This window comes from Amblyomma americanum, chromosome 7 (assembly GCF_052857255.1).
Source record: "Amblyomma americanum isolate KBUSLIRL-KWMA chromosome 7, ASM5285725v1, whole genome shotgun sequence".
Taxonomy (NCBI): domain Eukaryota; kingdom Metazoa; phylum Arthropoda; class Arachnida; order Ixodida; family Ixodidae; genus Amblyomma; species Amblyomma americanum.
Window position 1 is genome coordinate 77,061,751 of NC_135503.1, and position 18,113 is coordinate 77,079,863.

The window sequence follows — 18,113 nt, forward strand, 5'->3', positions numbered from 1 at the left end:
CATGAAGCGCATTGCAGGAAAGCCGTAGCGCATTCTAGGACGCCTCGCTGTACACACTTTAGCTGCTGGAAGGTCCGCATTCTCTCCCCCGTTCACATAGTTTCTACGCGGGAAGCGCCCATGGCATCCCTGGCAGCTAGCGCAGCTTCAGGAGCTGTCGCCATCAGCCGCTTCTCTTACAACAAAACAGCTGGTGGTGTTTTCATTAACTGGGGCGCTATAGCGCTGGACAACTCTTCTTCGGGATTAGGAAACGAGCTATAGGCCACCCAGGCCACTTTCTAAGCTGCGTGCGCTGTTGCCCAGATCTTCGCTGTTAACACGTCGCACGAAAACACTACCGATACCGATATCTGAGACGAAATTCGCCGATCATGTGATCTTTTTACATAATCACACCCTGCCCTAGTGGGAAAACCCTGATTGGTCGAGAGAGGTCGCGTGACCTCCTTACGTCATCACAACAGCTGGTTGTGAGCGACCTAGTTTCTTGACAGCAGCCTAGACCAATTAGAAAAAAATGCTCTATATGCAAATTCTATAACCGGAACAGAATAGCAGATTCCCGCTAGTGCAGCTTGCGGTCCCGTTATGGCCGCTGATGGACCGACGATTGCATACCAAAAGAGGTATACAGACAAAGCAGGTGCAACAAAAGCAAGCGTCGAGAAATATGAAATCTAATCACATAGAGTTCCACTTTGATGCCCAAAAGATTATTTTGCAATCCGGCGAACCAAAAAACTAATATAGTTTGAATACTCACACACAGCATACATAAACCAAGTAAAATACAAAACAGCTTTATTCATTACTGTATAATGAATCCTCGCTCCAGATCGGCATGCGGGCACGACAGAGAACAGGTACGGGGGGTGGAGGCAGATCAGTTTGGAACACTTTGTCAATGATAGACTCGTCTCTGTGTTTGAAAATCCAAGTCGGCTTTCCAGTGTGAGAGCTCACCTCCGCTGCCATACCCGTTCTTGCATATTATCGATGTTGCACTACAGCGTCATCATCGCTTGCACGTAGAGCGTTCCGTCACCATAATTTTTTCTTCCGCTATACTGCACATGAACGTTGCTTGTCTCATAAAGCGCTGGACATAGACATTATTTGCCAAATCGCGCCTAGCTGTCGCTAGCAGAAAAAAAAATCGCAAGATGCTTTGCAGCATCCACGTTAAAAAGGTTGCTTTGACTTAAGCGCCCCGATGGTTAATTCGCCTTCACGGCCCTCCTTATACCTACGAACTACCACCTATCGCCATGTTGGGTATAGAGTCCTAAATTATCACCCGATATTTCCAAGTCGCAAATCCTTCGTATCAGCATCCAAAAATCCGCTCAAAAGTAACCCCGTCGGCAAGACCTTATGCCGGACTGAGGTGGAAGCGCCGTAGAAAGAGCATGCCTGGGAGCACACAGAGATACGAAGTGAAAAAGCAAAATTATTGAATTTATTAACATTGTTATATACTAAGAAAGATCCAAGCCGACTTCTGCACCAAGACTTTGGCCGCACACCGAGCGACGAAACATCCGCAGCCATCTCAGCCCAGGGTTAGTCGCCCGCTCCAGTCACGCAGGAAGAAGCCCAAAGCTTCGGCTATAATCGAAAAAGAAAGATAAAAAAGGCGGATTGGAATTCAGTCAGAAGAACTGGTAACCGAACATGCAATTTCACAGTAGAATCCCCAGTGTGAGCCTACATTTTCCTCCGCACAACAACCACAGGTCAGAAATAGATTAATCCACACATGCTTTCACGTGGAGTATTACAAAGCTCACGTGCTAAGGATAAAACACACTTTGCTACAAGTGTCTGGCATAATGCCTACGTAACAAAATGATTTAAAAGCAGCATTGTCCATAGCCAAGTCATCGACAGAGCACAAGTGGACGCAAACTACGCTGCACTACTATATTGCACTTACCATGAGAAAGGCAGGTCATTGCGAGTATTCCGAGCTCTGGTCGCTGCTTCCGAAGACTCCAGAACTTAGGTTTAACTCCGCCGAGGTGTCGGGGAGCTCCAGCGCTCGTATTATCCGTTGGCGCTGCAAACGGAAGAGCTGCCTTTCACGGCAAATCGCACATGCAGTGCCGTTGACAATGAAGCGCCGGTCGCAGTCGTCATCCAGGTCCTCCGGAAAACTAGAAGACGTCTCGCTGCTTGATTGCTCGAAATCGTTAGCAAAAAGAGCACCTTCCGCAGCACTTGCGCTTGACCCTGATTCCTCGGAGCTGCTCCCTGAGGCATCGTAAGAGCAGGTGGAAGGAACAGCGGATGACCCCCACGAACTGGATAAATCGGACGGCCCCTGGGAATCACGGCGGCTCTCCGGTATCGGCGTAGACGCCCGAGGTGGGTCTTGAAGTATCCGGTCGTCGATACCTGTCATCCGCTCGCTGTATGGACCGGGGTACTGCAGGATGCATTCCTGGCTGCCTTCTCGTTCCCCCATGATCTCACCTGCGAATCAAGGAACAAGAATTCAAGCTCACCGTCATTGAGGGATCCACCTCGAAAATTCTTTCACTGCTACCTCATGCCCGCATGCCCACCGCTTATATTTACCCAAGCGCAGAGCACCGGTCTCTTAGCAAGAAGCGTAGTCCGTTGTCGACGTTCGATAAATGCGCACGAGGTAGACGCTCCCGCATGTCGCAGACGACTGAAGACTTCCGTCCAAAGCAGCTCTTTTTATCTCCCCTCTTCCCCATTCCCCACCCCTTCTCCTTCTGTGCTCAGACTTCAGAATCGCGAGAGGGAGCCACACTAGTGGTCACGAGTAGCGCAAGCCCATTCATGGCTGAGGGGAAGGAGGTGAGGGAGGGGTGGGTTGTTCTTTCTTCTGGGCGGCTTCATTTCGTCTCCGTTTCCTTTTATTGATTTTTTTAGAACCGAACGACGAGCTGAATAGGATTATGAGCTTTTGTCTGCTTTTAGGGTTGTAATGCTATGTTGGGGCAATATAAGCTGGAGGGGGGGGGGCAATAAGTATGGTGGGGGCAGTGGCTTCAGTTCTGGTGAAGACGGCCATTCCAAAGTTTTCTAAAAAAGGGCGCCAACCGTCTGTACGTTTTCCTTTTATGTACTGCTGAGTTCGTGATAAGGCGTGGCTTGTGGGTGTGGCGCGAAATTCCGTGAAAGATTTAGAGCCTAAGGATCAGCGGATAAAGCTTCTGAGCTTTTTCTTCTTTTGTGGGTACAATGTCCTGTTCTGGCCATGTAAGCAAGGGGAGTTTACCAAGAAATTGTGAGCTGAGTTCGGGAGAGGCTGCAGGTTCCAAAATTGCCTCAAAAAGAGCATCAACCATCAGTATGTTTTCTTTTTGTGTATTGCTAAATTCGTCCTAAATTGCGTTGAGCGTGAGTGTGGCGTGAATTCCGTGAAATATTTAGAACAGAACGATGAGCTGTAGAGGCTTCTGAGCTTCTGTGGGTTCAATGTTCTGCTCTGGCCATGTGAGCAAGGAGAGTTTACCAAGAAAATGTGCGTTAATTTCCGACGAGGCTGCAGATTTCATAATTGTCGTCTTTAAAGGGGCATCAACCAACCCGTCACTACACTTTCTGTTTGTTTACTCTTGAGTTCGTGCTAAGATGGGTTCAGCGTGGTTGTTTCACTATGTATAAAGAGCCACGAATCGGCCTGTCAGCACTAGGAAACTTGGTGACTGCCCCATTCTTTTCGCGAAATAAATGCTCGCGAAAAATAAGTTGATTGCGGCACTTCGGCGTGAGAAACATTCCGAACGCATTTGTTTTCAACAGGTGTACATGTGCACAGCGAAACTTGAACGAAAACACGAAACAAACGCAAGGCGCGGCCACGGCCAGAGCTTTCAAACCACCTTCCGCACCCGCCTCCCGGGTGCTTCAATCACCGAAGCCTGGCGCCCATGGCGGCCCCATCTTCAAGCTTCGGCATCACACCAACACCACCTGGACTCTCCAGGGTGTGTTGGGCACACGGGTGTAGGGAAAAAAAGGCCCCCGTAAGAATTGTCGCCGGATGATTCGACCGCGGAAAATATGTCCTCTGAAAAAATCTCCCCTGGGCAAGAGCCCACTAGGAAAAAAAAAAAACCTAGTGAATTTTTACCCCAACAATGAATACTTTGGCCACCCACTTCAGAAAAAAATTCCCCTCTTAATTCGACTGTTTCTTGACTGAGCATAGATGTAAGCATGAAGTATTTTGCAGCCATAGATCACAATATTGCCATGTAGTGCAGGTCATGCCAAGGAAAGGCACACCACAAAGTCGTTCCACTGGTAACTTCGCTGAAGCGTCGAACGATTCAGAGACGCTTTTGCTCTCGTCCGTACCGTTAATGCCACTGCAAATTTTTAAAGGACGGCCCGCGGTGTTTTGGTGGTGGTGGTGTGAATGTTCAAGTGGGTTTAGACATACAGTTGCCTCTCGGCTATTGTTTCGCCTAGTCCCCGATTTAAATGATTGTGGCTCTACCACTGATCTATGAGGCCAGTGTCCTCTAAAAACTTCAAGAGTGATTGCGGCACAGATTCCCGCTCAATTCCGTAGCCCCAAAAGTACACGATGACAGCCATTACACTAGGCACAGCGCCATCAGGAGGATGAACACCCGGAATCTGTTCGTTGTTTAGCTACTTCCATGCCCATGGGTGGAATAAATGTGGTCCTTTGTCCTCTATCAAGGGTAGCCGAGCGGACCCTCCCCGTCATAGGGGGATAAGTGCAAAGCGTTCGCCAGAAAGTTACCATGTTTAGCTCTGTTTACCAGCCCATACTCGTAGGTAGCGGAAAAATATCTATCAAAGCAGTCGGCATTTCTCGGGCATTTTCTGGCGTTAGTCGCATGGGGAACGGTCAGAATTAAAGCACCTCTGTTACCATAACGTTTAGAACAGCACCAGCGGCGACAAGTATCCTGTTTAGAGCGCACTGCATGCCGGTACATAACGTGACGTAATATACGCTGAGCACCAGGGCTAGGCGAAACCGGTGGATACCCGGGCGGCACTGGTGATCGAGCCCCCCCCCCCCCCCTCTCACATGCGAGGCGTATGCTCAAGTTCTAGGGAGTTACGGAACGTTTGATGTCTCTCATATGGGGAGATTTTTCGCACTTCGAAAACGGGGATGTTTTTTACCAGTGGCATGTTTACCGCGGTCGTTTTTTACGAAACCCTGGTCACACGTACCCTTACTAGTCCGTACCGCGACACGGCTCTTGCGGGAGTTTTCCTCCAGGAATAAATAAATGGTGCTAAGAAAACATTCAAGTTAGATGTAGAGTTTGAAGTGTCCCTAAACATAAATTAGGTTTAATTCGGTCGATGAGGCGGAAAGCGCGAACTTCATGATTAGGTTTTGCGTAGTGCGAACGCTACCGCACTGGGTAGACGGACAAGACGCCAGGCGAACGTCGCTCTAGAACGGAAGTTGTGAGAAAAAAAGTTGGCAACAATTGAAAAAGACGGCTGTCAGTGGCATTGAAAACGACAGCAGCGGACATGCCAATCCAGAAGACGTGCCTGCAACCTGCACTGGCGTAGCCAGAGGAGAGAAAGTATAGGAACAAAACAGCTGTGCAGAAGCAGTGACTAAGAAGACAGGAAGCGATAGCGCGGAAAGAAAGAGGGCGAAGTCAAGGAAGGAAGCTACAATCGCAGCCAGCAGGGTCAAGGACAAAAGGACCAGAGTTATAGTGCTAACAGCAAGCATGTCGAGGAAGGTGAGAGAGAGTACAGTGGTGCTTATCTCCGGTGACTGGAGTATAGGAATGTGCAGTATTAGCTACAATAGAAAAAGCAAAAGAAAGCAAGAGAAAAGCAGTGGCGACTTTCAGGGACAGGAATGTAAGCGAAGTGCTCCATGTAGAAATGGCCGTGCCTCAGGACGTAGCCTTGAAATGGTAGCGTGAGGGTTGGATGATTTTCTAAGCGGTCACAGAACAGGAGTAGTTGAGTGACTAGAAAAATGATTTCAAGAGAACTGTTGGGGGCACTTAAGCTCCGCCTCAAGTTTAGGACGCGACAGCCTAATGAGTTATTGCCCATAGATGCAAAATTGATCATTTTTAATTAACATTCATAAATCTTTGGGAGTCCTCACTGCTGGTGCCGCAGTTAAGTGATGCGCCACAGCACTGGGATGGCAGCTGCTGCCACCAGTGAGGCCTGTGCAATCGGAGTTGCTCTTCCCGGGCAACTTATGGAGATTACTCATTAAATTAACTGCCACGGTGCGTATTTCGTTCACAACTCGGCGGGCACGTTGTGATGACGCCACAAGGTCACGTGACTTAGGAGGCCCACCTGCCAATCTTGTTGCTTCTCTCGGGAGTTTTCGAGGATTTTTCGCTTACGGTCAACGACGGCGACGCCAGACTTTCTGCGAAACGAGATCCTTGCCGTTACGAAATTTGAAAACTCATTTCTTTATGTGCAAAGCTTACGCGCTGAACTAACATCCCCTAAATTGTGCATCGGGCTCATGTGATAGTTATATTATATGTACGCGACATGCGCACTGCTTGTGCCACGCTATCATTAATCTCTAGCTAAATAAGATGCCCAACAAAAATTAAAGATCACTGCGGCTACCCACATTGGAAGCATGCGAAAGCGTTGACGCCTCCTCGACACTGGTCGACTTTCAAATTTGGCACCACGGTTGTTTTCTCGGTCAGTTGATTGTTTGTTATCGATTAACTCTGATTATACCCTCATTTCATCCCGGCAACCATTTCGAGTTTTCAAATTTTCCGCCGCACTTCGATCCCGTCCACTGACTATATGACCATCCAGGCTATTTACCCGTCCATTACCTTTTGCTTCTCATTAATTACCTAATTTCCTCTAATTTATCATTCCTTTTATCTCTCTCTGGTTACTTATCGATCACTTATCATTGGTCATGTGATTAATACCAGTAGTAGTAGTGGTGGCTTAATTAAAAGTAAATAAGAACGGAAGGAAAAGAATGTTGCCAGCCGCAGCAATACCTAACTAATATCTTAAGCACCCGAGCCGCAGCCGGCGGAGGTGAAAGGGAAAGAGTAGGGATAGCGAGGAGAAGTATAAAGCTGAGCGATAGAAAGAAAGGTCACGGGAGAGCTTTGTACACTGTTCACAAAATACATAAGGCAATCAAGTTCGTGCCGCTCGTGCGCTAATGTTCAGGCCCTGCTCCAAAATAAGTGCACGCGTGCGGCCACTGCGTGCAATTTCTACCGGAAAAAATAAACTGTACATACATAGCCATGCGCACGTAGCGTCCTGCCTCGAACTAATCGCGCGCGCGGCCTGCACATTGCACGAGCAGCCGGGGTGGGGCGCCCGGCCGCGTACCCTCCGAGGTAGCACCCACGGAGCGTTCATGTCACGCGTGCACTACCTGGCGAAAAGCAAGCGAGAAGTCAAGCCCGCCTGCTCGATGAACGCACAGAGGCTCACCATTGTTCTGTCACGGGTGCGCGCACTGCCCTGTGGCCACAGGAGCGCCTCGAAACTGTCCGGGATGATTCCCAGCGCCCTGTAGGCCGCTAACATCTCGCGACGCGGCACTGTGGAAGCGGTGCGGCGAAGCAGCATCCGCCCTAATGCCTCCACTGCACCGCAGTCACCGCACGCGTCGCTCGACGAAAGTCCGTGGCGCACCCGTCTTTCCCCTGGTCACACGCAGCCGACGCACACTCGGATGATCATCGCGCGCTGGAGGCGCGACAATGAGCGCGCGCAGACGACTTAAAGGCGCTGTGCGAGGGTGTTGCTGACGGAGGTGGTCGTAGATCACCGCACGCACGTCTTCCAGGGCGAGTGGTTCGTCGCTGGGTGGAAGCTGACGTTCCGCGGTGGCGAGCTCGTCGCCTTGCGCGTTGCCGCAGTGACAGGGCACCCATTGCACGCGAATACTCCATCTAACTTGTGATTGGCCATTTCGAGTTTTCAAACTTGGCCCCACGCTTTGGCTTCGTCCACACTTCGGGTTTTTCAAATTTGGCGCTACGCTATCGCTCCGCCTACTTCCGGTGTTTTCAAATTTCGTGCACTTTTGTTCTGGCCCCGCCTTCTCTTTGCACATTTTTGGCAATAATTAATTAACTATTCATTCCATTTCGAAAACAATCTTTCAGGAAGCCTCCCCGCATCGTTTTCTTTCGATTACGACCACTCGTTTGACGCTACCGCTTTCGAGTTGTCCACAACTGCTGCCGACACATTTTGCGGACAAGAATCCCGCCTACATAGCCTAGTAAAGTTTTCGCTTTAATAAATGTATTTAGCTTGTTCCTAGCCTGTATATGAAGATCTCCTTCTCATCTAGTGTTCTGTTGCAAATCTTCCGAGCCTTGAGCGATAAACCCCTGCCACACTTGCGTTGCGTTGACCATATCGTCGCTTTTACGGGTCGTTGATGCGTTCCACCTCGAAACATTCGCCTCCTGAGGTAAAAGGCCACTCGTGGCCTCTCCCGCACTCGAGGTGGATGCGAGAATCACTGTAAGTTACGAGACATTGGTGGCATAAATTTGTAGATATTTTTTCCTTTGCAGATGAGGACGTTTATTCCGGGTCCGTATTTTCTGGCGACGCTTTTCCCGGAACCTCCACATCAAAGACTTGGACGGATACGGGGACAGAAAGGGAAGTTAACGCTTAATTACTTTGAGCAGCACAGGCTAGTCTGGATAAATAGAAAGCCAAAATGTGAAGTTGAAATCACGTGGGACTTCCAACATAGGCAATCGACCTTTGATTACTGTCTAAAGTCGCAGACAATCTGTAACAAGCTCGCAAAAGTGGAAATGTTACCCAACAATTCTGGGCAAAAGCGTTTGTTTAGCGGGAAACTTTTTTTATATGAACGCAATTTTTTTTATATAATGTAAGATACTGCTGCAACAATCAAAACATCTGCAGATCATCCGACAGCAGTCTTGCATTTTTTTCTGTTAACGTTTTTGCTATCTTCAAAAGCGTTCCCCACTAGTTTTCTATGGCTGTCTTAAGTGTTTGATGCGATCGATGGAAACGCTTTAAGAGAAAGATTTTGCTACATATGACAGGAATAAACCATTATCTTCAATATTTCCGTATTATTATCTTACAATTTTCCCATTTTCTTAATTTTGTCCTAGAATGTTGGACATGAGACGAAGAATGAGAGGGAAACTAGGGAGGATATCATAAGAGTATTAGTCTGCAGAAAGAGAAATGATGGCAGTATAAAAGAGGATTCGAAATTTAGGCCAAGAACAAATAACGCAAATAGCAGCAGGCATCCGGGAGGAGTGCAGAAGCGCACTATAGAAATGTGGTATTATAATGATTACGAATGGCTTATTCCAACGCAGCTAGAACAAGTGAAAGCGGAAAACCGCAAGGAAGTAAACATGAAGTCACGCTCAAGAAATTAATGAGGCCATCGATCATTGAAAGATGGTTTCGAGAGACAGCACAGAGGTGCCAAGAAGGCGCAGATTTCTCAAAATGGAGTGTAGAAAAAATGGGACTCATATAAACGAGAGAAAGTGCATGTGCAGAGTCTCGCCTATAGAGGCTGCAAATCCCCTCAAAGTGCGCACTATGGTCAATGACGTCGACTGATTGTCAGGGCACTCTGGTGACGAGATTTCACGGAGGACTCTGGCAGCTACCTGCGATGTCGCGCTAGGGGGTCAACAGCAGCATTACGGCAGACGGTTGACGCCATTGACTGGAGGGCCTCATGTGAGCGGCATTTGCCATCGCCGCTTTCTTGCGGCCACCCTATCCTCGCAAACTTTCTAATCTCTTCCGCCCACCTGACCTTCTGCCGCCCCCTGCTACGCTTATCGCCAAACAAGGACCAGTGGCAGTTCAGCAAGTTAGAACGTTAGGCCGTAGGTACTTCATTTTTCCTGCGTCAAACAGCGCACAAAAAAAACCAGGACACTTGGAACGACACGGAGCGCTCTTGTCCCTGTCTTTCCTTCCAAGTGTCCTGTTTTTTTTCCTTTGTGCGCTGTTTGACGATGGAGAAAAACCAATGGCGGTAACTGTCCACCGCTATCAGCTTCCGGGAAGACCTTTGTCGCCACGTTCTTTGAAGGTCACATCTGGATGCATGTGTGTTTTCTAGAAGGCAGGTGCAGCTGAATCACCCCCTGGGATTAATCGGTTTTGGCGGAAAGGAGAAAACGACCCGTCTCCTTGACCGGTTGCAGCGATTTGGCAAGCTGCGGAATGCGACTTTTCTCTCTCTGAACCAACACCTGGGAAGTCGCCGCACGTGGCTCCCAAGATGGCCGATCAAAACAATGCTTACAGCAAAACCACAAAAGCAGTAAAAGCGGACATGTGCAGGGCAGCGTTTGATGCACGGGACGCACCACGAAAAATGTTGTATTGTTGTATATAGAATGACTGAGGAAATTAGACTATAATTGAGTTGCGTTTATTTCATTGCTGACTGCGAAACGCCTCTCGTTGTTTACAAAATTTCCGCATTTAAAAGAGCGGTTGGGTATTTTCATATAGTTAATCCTCAGCTATTCTCTCCCGATATTTTGTTTTTTCCTTTTCTTTTTAATTACTAAAATTTCACCTAAGGCACAATCATTAGCTTGGCGCCAGTTTACCGTTCTATGGGGTCTCCCAACTGAATCCTGGCCAATCCCCCTTCGTGGGTACGTGCCATGTCACGATAGGAGGCAACAACAACAACAGGAAGAACGCGGTCAGCGACGGACATGTACTATATCTGCTGAATTCTTGGCCAATTCCCCTAAGTGGCCGTGTGCCATTGTGTGATGGTAACAACAACATGTCTGCTGGCTCCCCGAGTTAACAGGCTTGGGCCTCAGCCGCAGACGTCCGGGCTGCCAGATCTGCACAAACCGCCGTCGATAGCCTGAGCCACTAGACCCAGGCGCCGCTGTTCCCTTGCTGTCCGGCTGCCCCCATTAACGTCCCTGCAGGGAGCCCAGCCAAATTAACCAGTGCTACCTCACCGCTGCCCCCAATTAATGAGCATCAGCTAAAAGCCATATACTTGCATGGGCGCTGGCCGCACCAAAAACATACTCAACCCGCACGACCTAACCAATGTCCCTAATTAAGGAGCGTCAAAAGCCATATACTATTTACACGGGTGTTGACCGCGACAACCCCGGTAGTCAGAATTATCCGGACTTCCGAATTAATGAAGTTGTCCTACTACATTTGATTCTTTCATCCAAATCAGTAACAGTACTGGAAATGACAGGAGGCAATTAGAGTGAAAGAGTTTTTATTCCCGAACTACAAGGGCATGTTAAATCATAATGAAATGGCCTTCACATTTTTTTTGCAGCACGCTTCCTGTTGGGTACTAGTGAACATAGGCTATACCCAATAGCACTGTTTTTGGACAGCCATTCCTGACCCATTCCAATAAAAAAAAAATAAGAGGCAAGCACTGCACTATCAAGACTTTGAAAGATAGGCTGCCTTGCAATAACAACTTGAGCAGTGTACCAAGTCCTGTAGAAATACTTCTGCGTGGCACTGCCCCGAAGCATGAAACCATTATGTGCAAGAATGACACTGATGTGTATAGCACATTTTGTTCAGTGCACAGGACATTCTTAGCACCGATTTCTCCACAATATGTGGAACAGATAACATATATAACACAGTATCACAGATCATTATATTTTGAAGAAGCTGCTATCTGGTGACCAGAGCTCATGTGGGACAATTGATCACTTGATGAGGTCCTTCGGCTGATGACTGCGACGGTAGCATTGCTAGACACAACACAGCACGATCAATATGCAGCTGAAGTCAGTTATGAAATTCTTAGAGTTCATGAAGATGTCAAACTAATTTATCCCTAGTGGTCTATGCGTGATTTGAAGTTCAAACAACAAAACAGAACATGCACAATAAGACAATGGTGTGCTAGAAGTACAGATTACATGAAGCAGGTTATGACATTCAACACATGATTTGCAGTGCAACCCATGGAAACAGTAGATGACTAGACTATGCCAGATGCAAGCTGTATGATAATGAACCCGAATGACCTGGGGCACAGCTGAGACACCAGCTGTTGAAAAGCAATCAAAGTTTCACAAAATAGCTCATCTCAGAGTTTTTTACACCAGAGAAATATTCCTTCAAAATGCCCTCACCTTAGGGCTCAGTGCTTCCATGCATTGAATGTTTCCAGTGGCTGGGGCTCCCGGCGAGATCCGCCCGCCCGTGCAGGGGTCAGTGGTGCCGACTCTCCCTGGCCTGTGGCGCGCTCAGATCTGAACACGTTCCTCGACATAAGTTCATTGATGATGGGCCACGGCTTTTGAATAATTTCAGCTGGCAGCCGCAGCGGGTTCCACGAGTTTTTCAGGTTTTCCTTACGCACGCTCATGGAGGGAAAATTCATCGTAGTCTTTTCTCCGGTCTCTAATGTGGGTGTCTCCGTATCCTTTGCGGTGGTCATAACAGTGGTCATCAGAGGCTGCGCCTGAATCACCAAGAGAGAAAGGGGAATGGGGGAGGGGATATTTGTCAAGTTTGTTCCTTTTCAACACACTGTTGCATGTGGCTTCTTCCTGTTCTCCAAAAGCTTAATATCACATGTCAGCAAAGTACAGCCCCACTGGAGAGCTGAGCTTCTCCACTGAGGATGAGTACAGTGCCCATAATTAATGCAATAGCATTTAGGCTGTCTTCTTACAAGAAACCCCTGGTTCCTACCTAACAAAATTGTCCGTTTGGTCGAAAGGGTCTCTACATCATCAACACTGCCAAATTTGAAAATCTGAGGACCAGAATGCAGTGAAAGCTCATTGTTTCGAACCTCAATAATTCGAATTTTCGGACAATTCGAACTACTCTACTTGGTCCGGCCAAGCTCCGTACAGATCTGTGTATAAAAAAGCCCGTTAATTCAAAAGCGAGTCGGTTCCGCTACGGATAATTCGGATAATTCGAACTATGCGCCGCCCCGTCTCGGCGGCATGGCACACAGCACGTGGCCAAAAAAAAAAAATCGCCTGCGCGTACTTAGAGGCTGCGCACGTGCTAAACGGGGACAGAAGATGGATCCAGGTAAAACGGTGGAAGAGTGGGTAAAGCCTAAATGGCGGCGTCACCTGCGCGGAAGGGCGGTGGTGTGGGAGGGGGCACGGGTTGGCGAACGCGGTGGCAGCTGCCTACCCTCTTTCCATGCAGCCTCCAAAACTCGAAACTATCGTATTTACTCGCTTAATGAACCGAGCGCGGATCTTGCCAGCGCGCAAAGCTGTGCCGCCGCCGATAACATCATTTGTTTTTTTTCTATAATTTGAGGAGAGCTCCTGCAGAGGGGTGGGGGGCGCGACGAGGTCGGTGGACTTGGCAGAGCGCCAAGACGTTGTGCACTCTAAGATAAAGCTTAAATATTCGCATTACACACTCGTCACTGTCCTGTTTTTAACCTCGCAGTAAGAAACGCGCGCCTCACCTTCAGGGCCGGTGTTCAGCACGTTAGCGTTATCTCGCCGCCGGCTAGCACAAAATTGCCGGATCTTGTCAAACTGAACGATGCTAAACACTAGCGGCACGAACACGTCTGACCGCATGCGTTTGTTGATGACGGAAGGATGGATGGAGATATATGAAATCTCTACCCTTCAAAAAAAATCTGTTGTAAACTTTTTTTCCCGTGTAATGAACCCACCCCGCAAACTGATGTCAACTTTTCTGGGAAAAAAGTGGATCCATTACGCGAGTAAATACGGTAATTACTCGTTAATTCGAGCCCTGTAAATTCGGAAATACGGATAAGTACTGTTGGCGCGGCGGGTTCGTTACCGAGTAAATACGGTACATATGCCGTAATGCAAATGGTTCTTATCAGTTTTTTCGAGGCCATTCGATAATTCGAACATCGGATAATTCGAACTTTTTTCCCGGTCCCGTGAAGTTCGAATTAACGAGCTTTTACTAGTACCTTCCATTGGATTTATCATATAAGATTTTACTAATCAAACCCAATGTTAACCTTAATCCATCCACTAACCTACTTTAACACACCCACTAATCCACCTTAATCTGTTTTCTGGGGTGGGCCTACTTCCAGAATTTGCTGGGCCATATGGCATTTTCGTCACGAATGTGCGTAAGAAGACAACAATTTTTTTTCTGAAGAGCGTTACCTCTTGCTACTTACGTTTGTCAACAACACATCTGTCTGCAATGAAGGTCCAATTAACAGTCTCCACATGACCACACTACATCACATAACACTGTGCACATAGCGCCTCAACTATTACCTATACTTTTGATCAGTTATATACGTGCCAGTATAGCGGCCTTTGAATTGGGAACAACCCCTCCCCCAACGGGAACGCCATTTGCATAAAACTTGGGGGACACCTGTTTGAAGTGGTGTCAAATGGCTTGGCATGTTCCCGAGGATAAAATTACTAGTTGAGATGAAACCCATAATACGTGCGAGATTCACAACTGAAACCTTTCCGCCCTCAAATGTGCATTCCGAGGACCTTCAGACGGCCATTACGACCGAACCATTTGTCGCAGGGTGTCCCGGATGGTGTCAAACGATTTGTGTTGTGATGCACACGTATGTAAAATTAACCAATACAACGAGGAAATATACCGGCAATAGCGAAGATGGCTGTAAATCGCAATAGTAGTGCAAAATCCAAGAGGTAAGTGGCGCTGCTTGCGTCTTAGAAGGGATGTTTCCGGAAAAGAAACATCCACGGATGTTTGGATTTGGTCTTTTTCACATTTGCTGAGCACACCAATGCAAACACTTGAAGCTCCCGTAGCTACCGATCTTATATCGAATACTGAGGCAGTGTTGGTGGAGTAACTCTTTTTTTATATCTGTCACTGTACATGGGACACTCTACAGCTAACTAACTGCATCACCATCGTTGAATGTTTGACAGCCACTTAAAAATTCAGTCTGTGCCAATTGGTTAGGAACCCAAATGCAGAGGCACTAGCTGCATGACAGCAGCTAACCTGCCCTTTTTGTTTCATTACCTCTAATGAAACTGCATACTAACCATTGCAAATGTAACTGCAGTGGAAAAAGAAATATTCGAAAACTTGACTTTAAATGCCGATTCGTAACTGTTCCAAAGCAGAAACAAGTGTTTGGGCTTGATTTAACGGCGGTGGGAGCTTTGTTGCGACAAACGCAGTCCGCGGCAACTGCAGCAGTGTTTGCCGTTTTAGAAAGCTAGCACTCAGTGCACAAGTTCTCTGGAAAGGCGTCACAGTTTTCGTGGTCAGAAAGTGTCCACGGTGAAACCTGAAAGACTGAGGCTCCAAAGGCTTGGAAGGTACCGTAAAAACCGGACTATAGGTCGGACCGGAATATAGGTCGACCCCCCAACTAACCAATTCTAAAAATGAAAAAGATCTTTTTTCAATGGGAAAAGTACAGAAAGACATCCTTACTTTGAAACAAATGCGACTCGAGATGTTGGACAATGGTGACAGTATTTAATTTCATTTAAATGCTGCTTGTATATACACCCGGCAAATTTTTTAACAATATCGCGCACCAATCGGCCCGCGTGTTTGTTTCTGGCACAGGCAAGTACGGCGCCGTAGAGCAAAGCCCTTTTCTTCATGAATCGCCGCAAGCAGGATGGCGAGCCTTTGAATTGCGCCCTCGTGAGTCTAGAGGCACGCGCGATCTCTGCCGCTTTCACGCGGATGCATTCGGCAGTCACAGGCAGCGATCTTGCTCTCAGCGCAACGTTTCCTTCCTATTCTCGATACACTACGGTATGCCCACGAAATGTTTTCTTCTGGTTGCTGCAAGTTGTAATACGCTGCTTCTGCCTCCGCCAGTACTGAATGCTCTTTTCGGATACTCCAAATTCGCGCTGTACCGACAGGTTCCCGTGAGCTTCCTAGTACTCAATCGTGTTTTTCTTGAAGGCGACGGTAAATTGCCGTTAGCTTCCGCTTTGCATCTACTAAAACGCAAAATGGCACCACTGCTGCTGATGGCGATGGAGGCTGTTGACTTCAGCCACCCATTGTTGCAAGACTTCCGTATTTTTTCCGCCAATGACCGGTATATAAGACGGGGGTCGGCTTTTCACCATGGTTTTTTGAAAAAAAGTTCGACCTATATTCCGGTATTTACGGTATGTGAACGCCATAGCTAGGCTTCAAAGGGAAAGGAATAACGCAAGAAGAAATGGAAAAATAAAATCAGTCTTAAAACAGCCCTAGCACTTTCGGTGAAGAAACACTAGCAAAAGCCTCGACCCTCTTAATCAGCAACAACTTAGCAGGGTACCTCTGGGTCCACACGCACCCCGCACTCAGAAATGGCCGCCACCACCATGTGAAACAGTGCACACCCTTTAACACTTATAAACGCCCAAACAGATCCTGGACAATGGTGCTGAGACAACTACAACACGGTAGCACAACAGGAGTGTTGCCACACGAAGAGGCGCCGAGAAGAGAAGACTCTTAATCCCTCTTTACCACTTCCTTATCACTGAACTGCTTTTGAAGCAATTTTGGAATGTTGGTTGGCTCGGTTGATAGGGGTTTAACGTCCAAAAGCAACTCGGGCAATGAGAGATGCCGTAGTGAAGGTCTCCGGAAATTTCGACCACCTGGGGTTCTTTCAAGCGCACTGAAGTCGCACAGTACACGGGCTTCCAGAATTTCGCCTCCATCGAAATTCGACCGCCACGGCCGGGATCAAACACGCGTCTTTCGGGCCAGCGGCCGAGCGCCATAACCACTCAGCCACCACGGCAGCTCACTTTTGAAATGTGTAGATGTATGTATATACACAAAATTGAAGCCTCCATAAACATTCGGTTTTCACATTTTGCATTTTAGCATTAAACCACCCATTTGGGGAAACTAGTACCGTTCTGATAGTGGATAACGAACGCATTATTTTAGTGCATGTTCTGCGCCAAACTGAGTAATTCAACTATGGGTTTTTTTTTATGCCCCTTCGGGCTACTTTCTTTTGAAAAATGTCATCCATCACACAAGACCAAAGTACGCCCTTCATGAGGATAAATTTTGTATTTACGTGCTGCAAAGTGGTGTATTTCGCAGTATAATACTAAAAGAATGTTTTCTAGGCATGTATTAGAAAATAATAAGAAAAATCTGGTATTTTATGCTTTTCTTCGTTAGGAGAGTTCACTTCCGAAAGTTATAACTCCTTTTCTAACTGTATGAAAATTACAAAAGTTTGCGCAAGTGCACTCTATAGTATTATAATATATTAATAAATCAATATTGAAAATGTCATTCAAATCAGACAAGTGCTCCAAATTGTAACTTTTTAGACTCTCAATGACGTAAAAATACTCCCAGACTTTAATGTTCCTTCTCGGAAAAACGAGAGATCAAAAACTTGGTGCCTTTAGCCTCTCTTAAAGAAGAGAATGAGATAGCATTTGGAAGTTTGTCCACTGCCAAATGTTCCAAACATCCTCCTAAATCTTCGAAGTAGGCCCACCCCAGAAAATGAATTGGCATGGATTAGTGGGTGGATTGATGTGCATTAGTAGGAATTAGTGGTGGAATAATTAATGCATGTTTGTGGGGGTTATTGAAATGAATTCATATGGATTGTTAGGGATTAATGCGTGGATTAAAGTGGATTAGTTGGGGATTACTGGATGGACCAAGGTGGAAGAGTGGGTCAGATCAGTATAACCACACATGATACCGTATTTACGAGCATAATTTGCACCATCACATAATTTGCACCATCGCATAATTTGAGCACCCTTAACTTATCACCCGGGTTTACGAAAAACATTTTTCACTCGCATATTTTATGCACCGCGCTGCGCTAGACCACCATCATGCACGCGGGCTCAACCCTATGGCTCTACCCAGTAGCATTCGGCTATTCCGCGTGTGTTGTTCGGAAGGCTTTTTTAATCTTTTGTGCACTGGGCGTTCATGGTGGTGTCAGAGGCCGCTGTTACAATCGCGGCGGCACCAGCGGCATCGCCACTCGGAACGGCCAGCAGCGTTTCTGGGGAGGATAAGCAGCTGGTAGAAGAGCCAACATCGCTGTTTGGCTGATGCATGTGACTCGACTGCCGGCTGCGCTTTTCTTGGTG

At 47.3% G+C, this 18,113-nt stretch overlaps 1 protein-coding gene across 2 annotated transcripts in view; it reads right to left on the bottom strand.

Annotated features, from left to right (window-relative positions):
- Positions 1 to 1,440: 1,440 nt before the first annotated feature.
- Positions 1,441 to 18,113, bottom strand: part of LOC144099327 (uncharacterized) — a 50,436-nt gene continuing 33,763 nt past the window's right edge. The window contains exons 6-8 of one of the 2 annotated variants that reach the window (XR_013307382.1): positions 12,159 to 12,490; positions 1,940 to 2,478; positions 1,441 to 1,611 (exon numbers count right to left, since the gene is read on the bottom strand). Coding sequence is in view for 1 of the 2 variants with exons in the window: in XM_077632543.1 (XP_077488669.1) it covers positions 12,167 to 12,490 (324 nt within the window). In the remaining variant the exon portion in view is untranslated. The remainder of the gene's footprint in view (positions 1,612 to 1,939; positions 2,479 to 12,158; positions 12,491 to 18,113) is intronic. The other variant, XM_077632543.1, reaches the window with a different exon arrangement.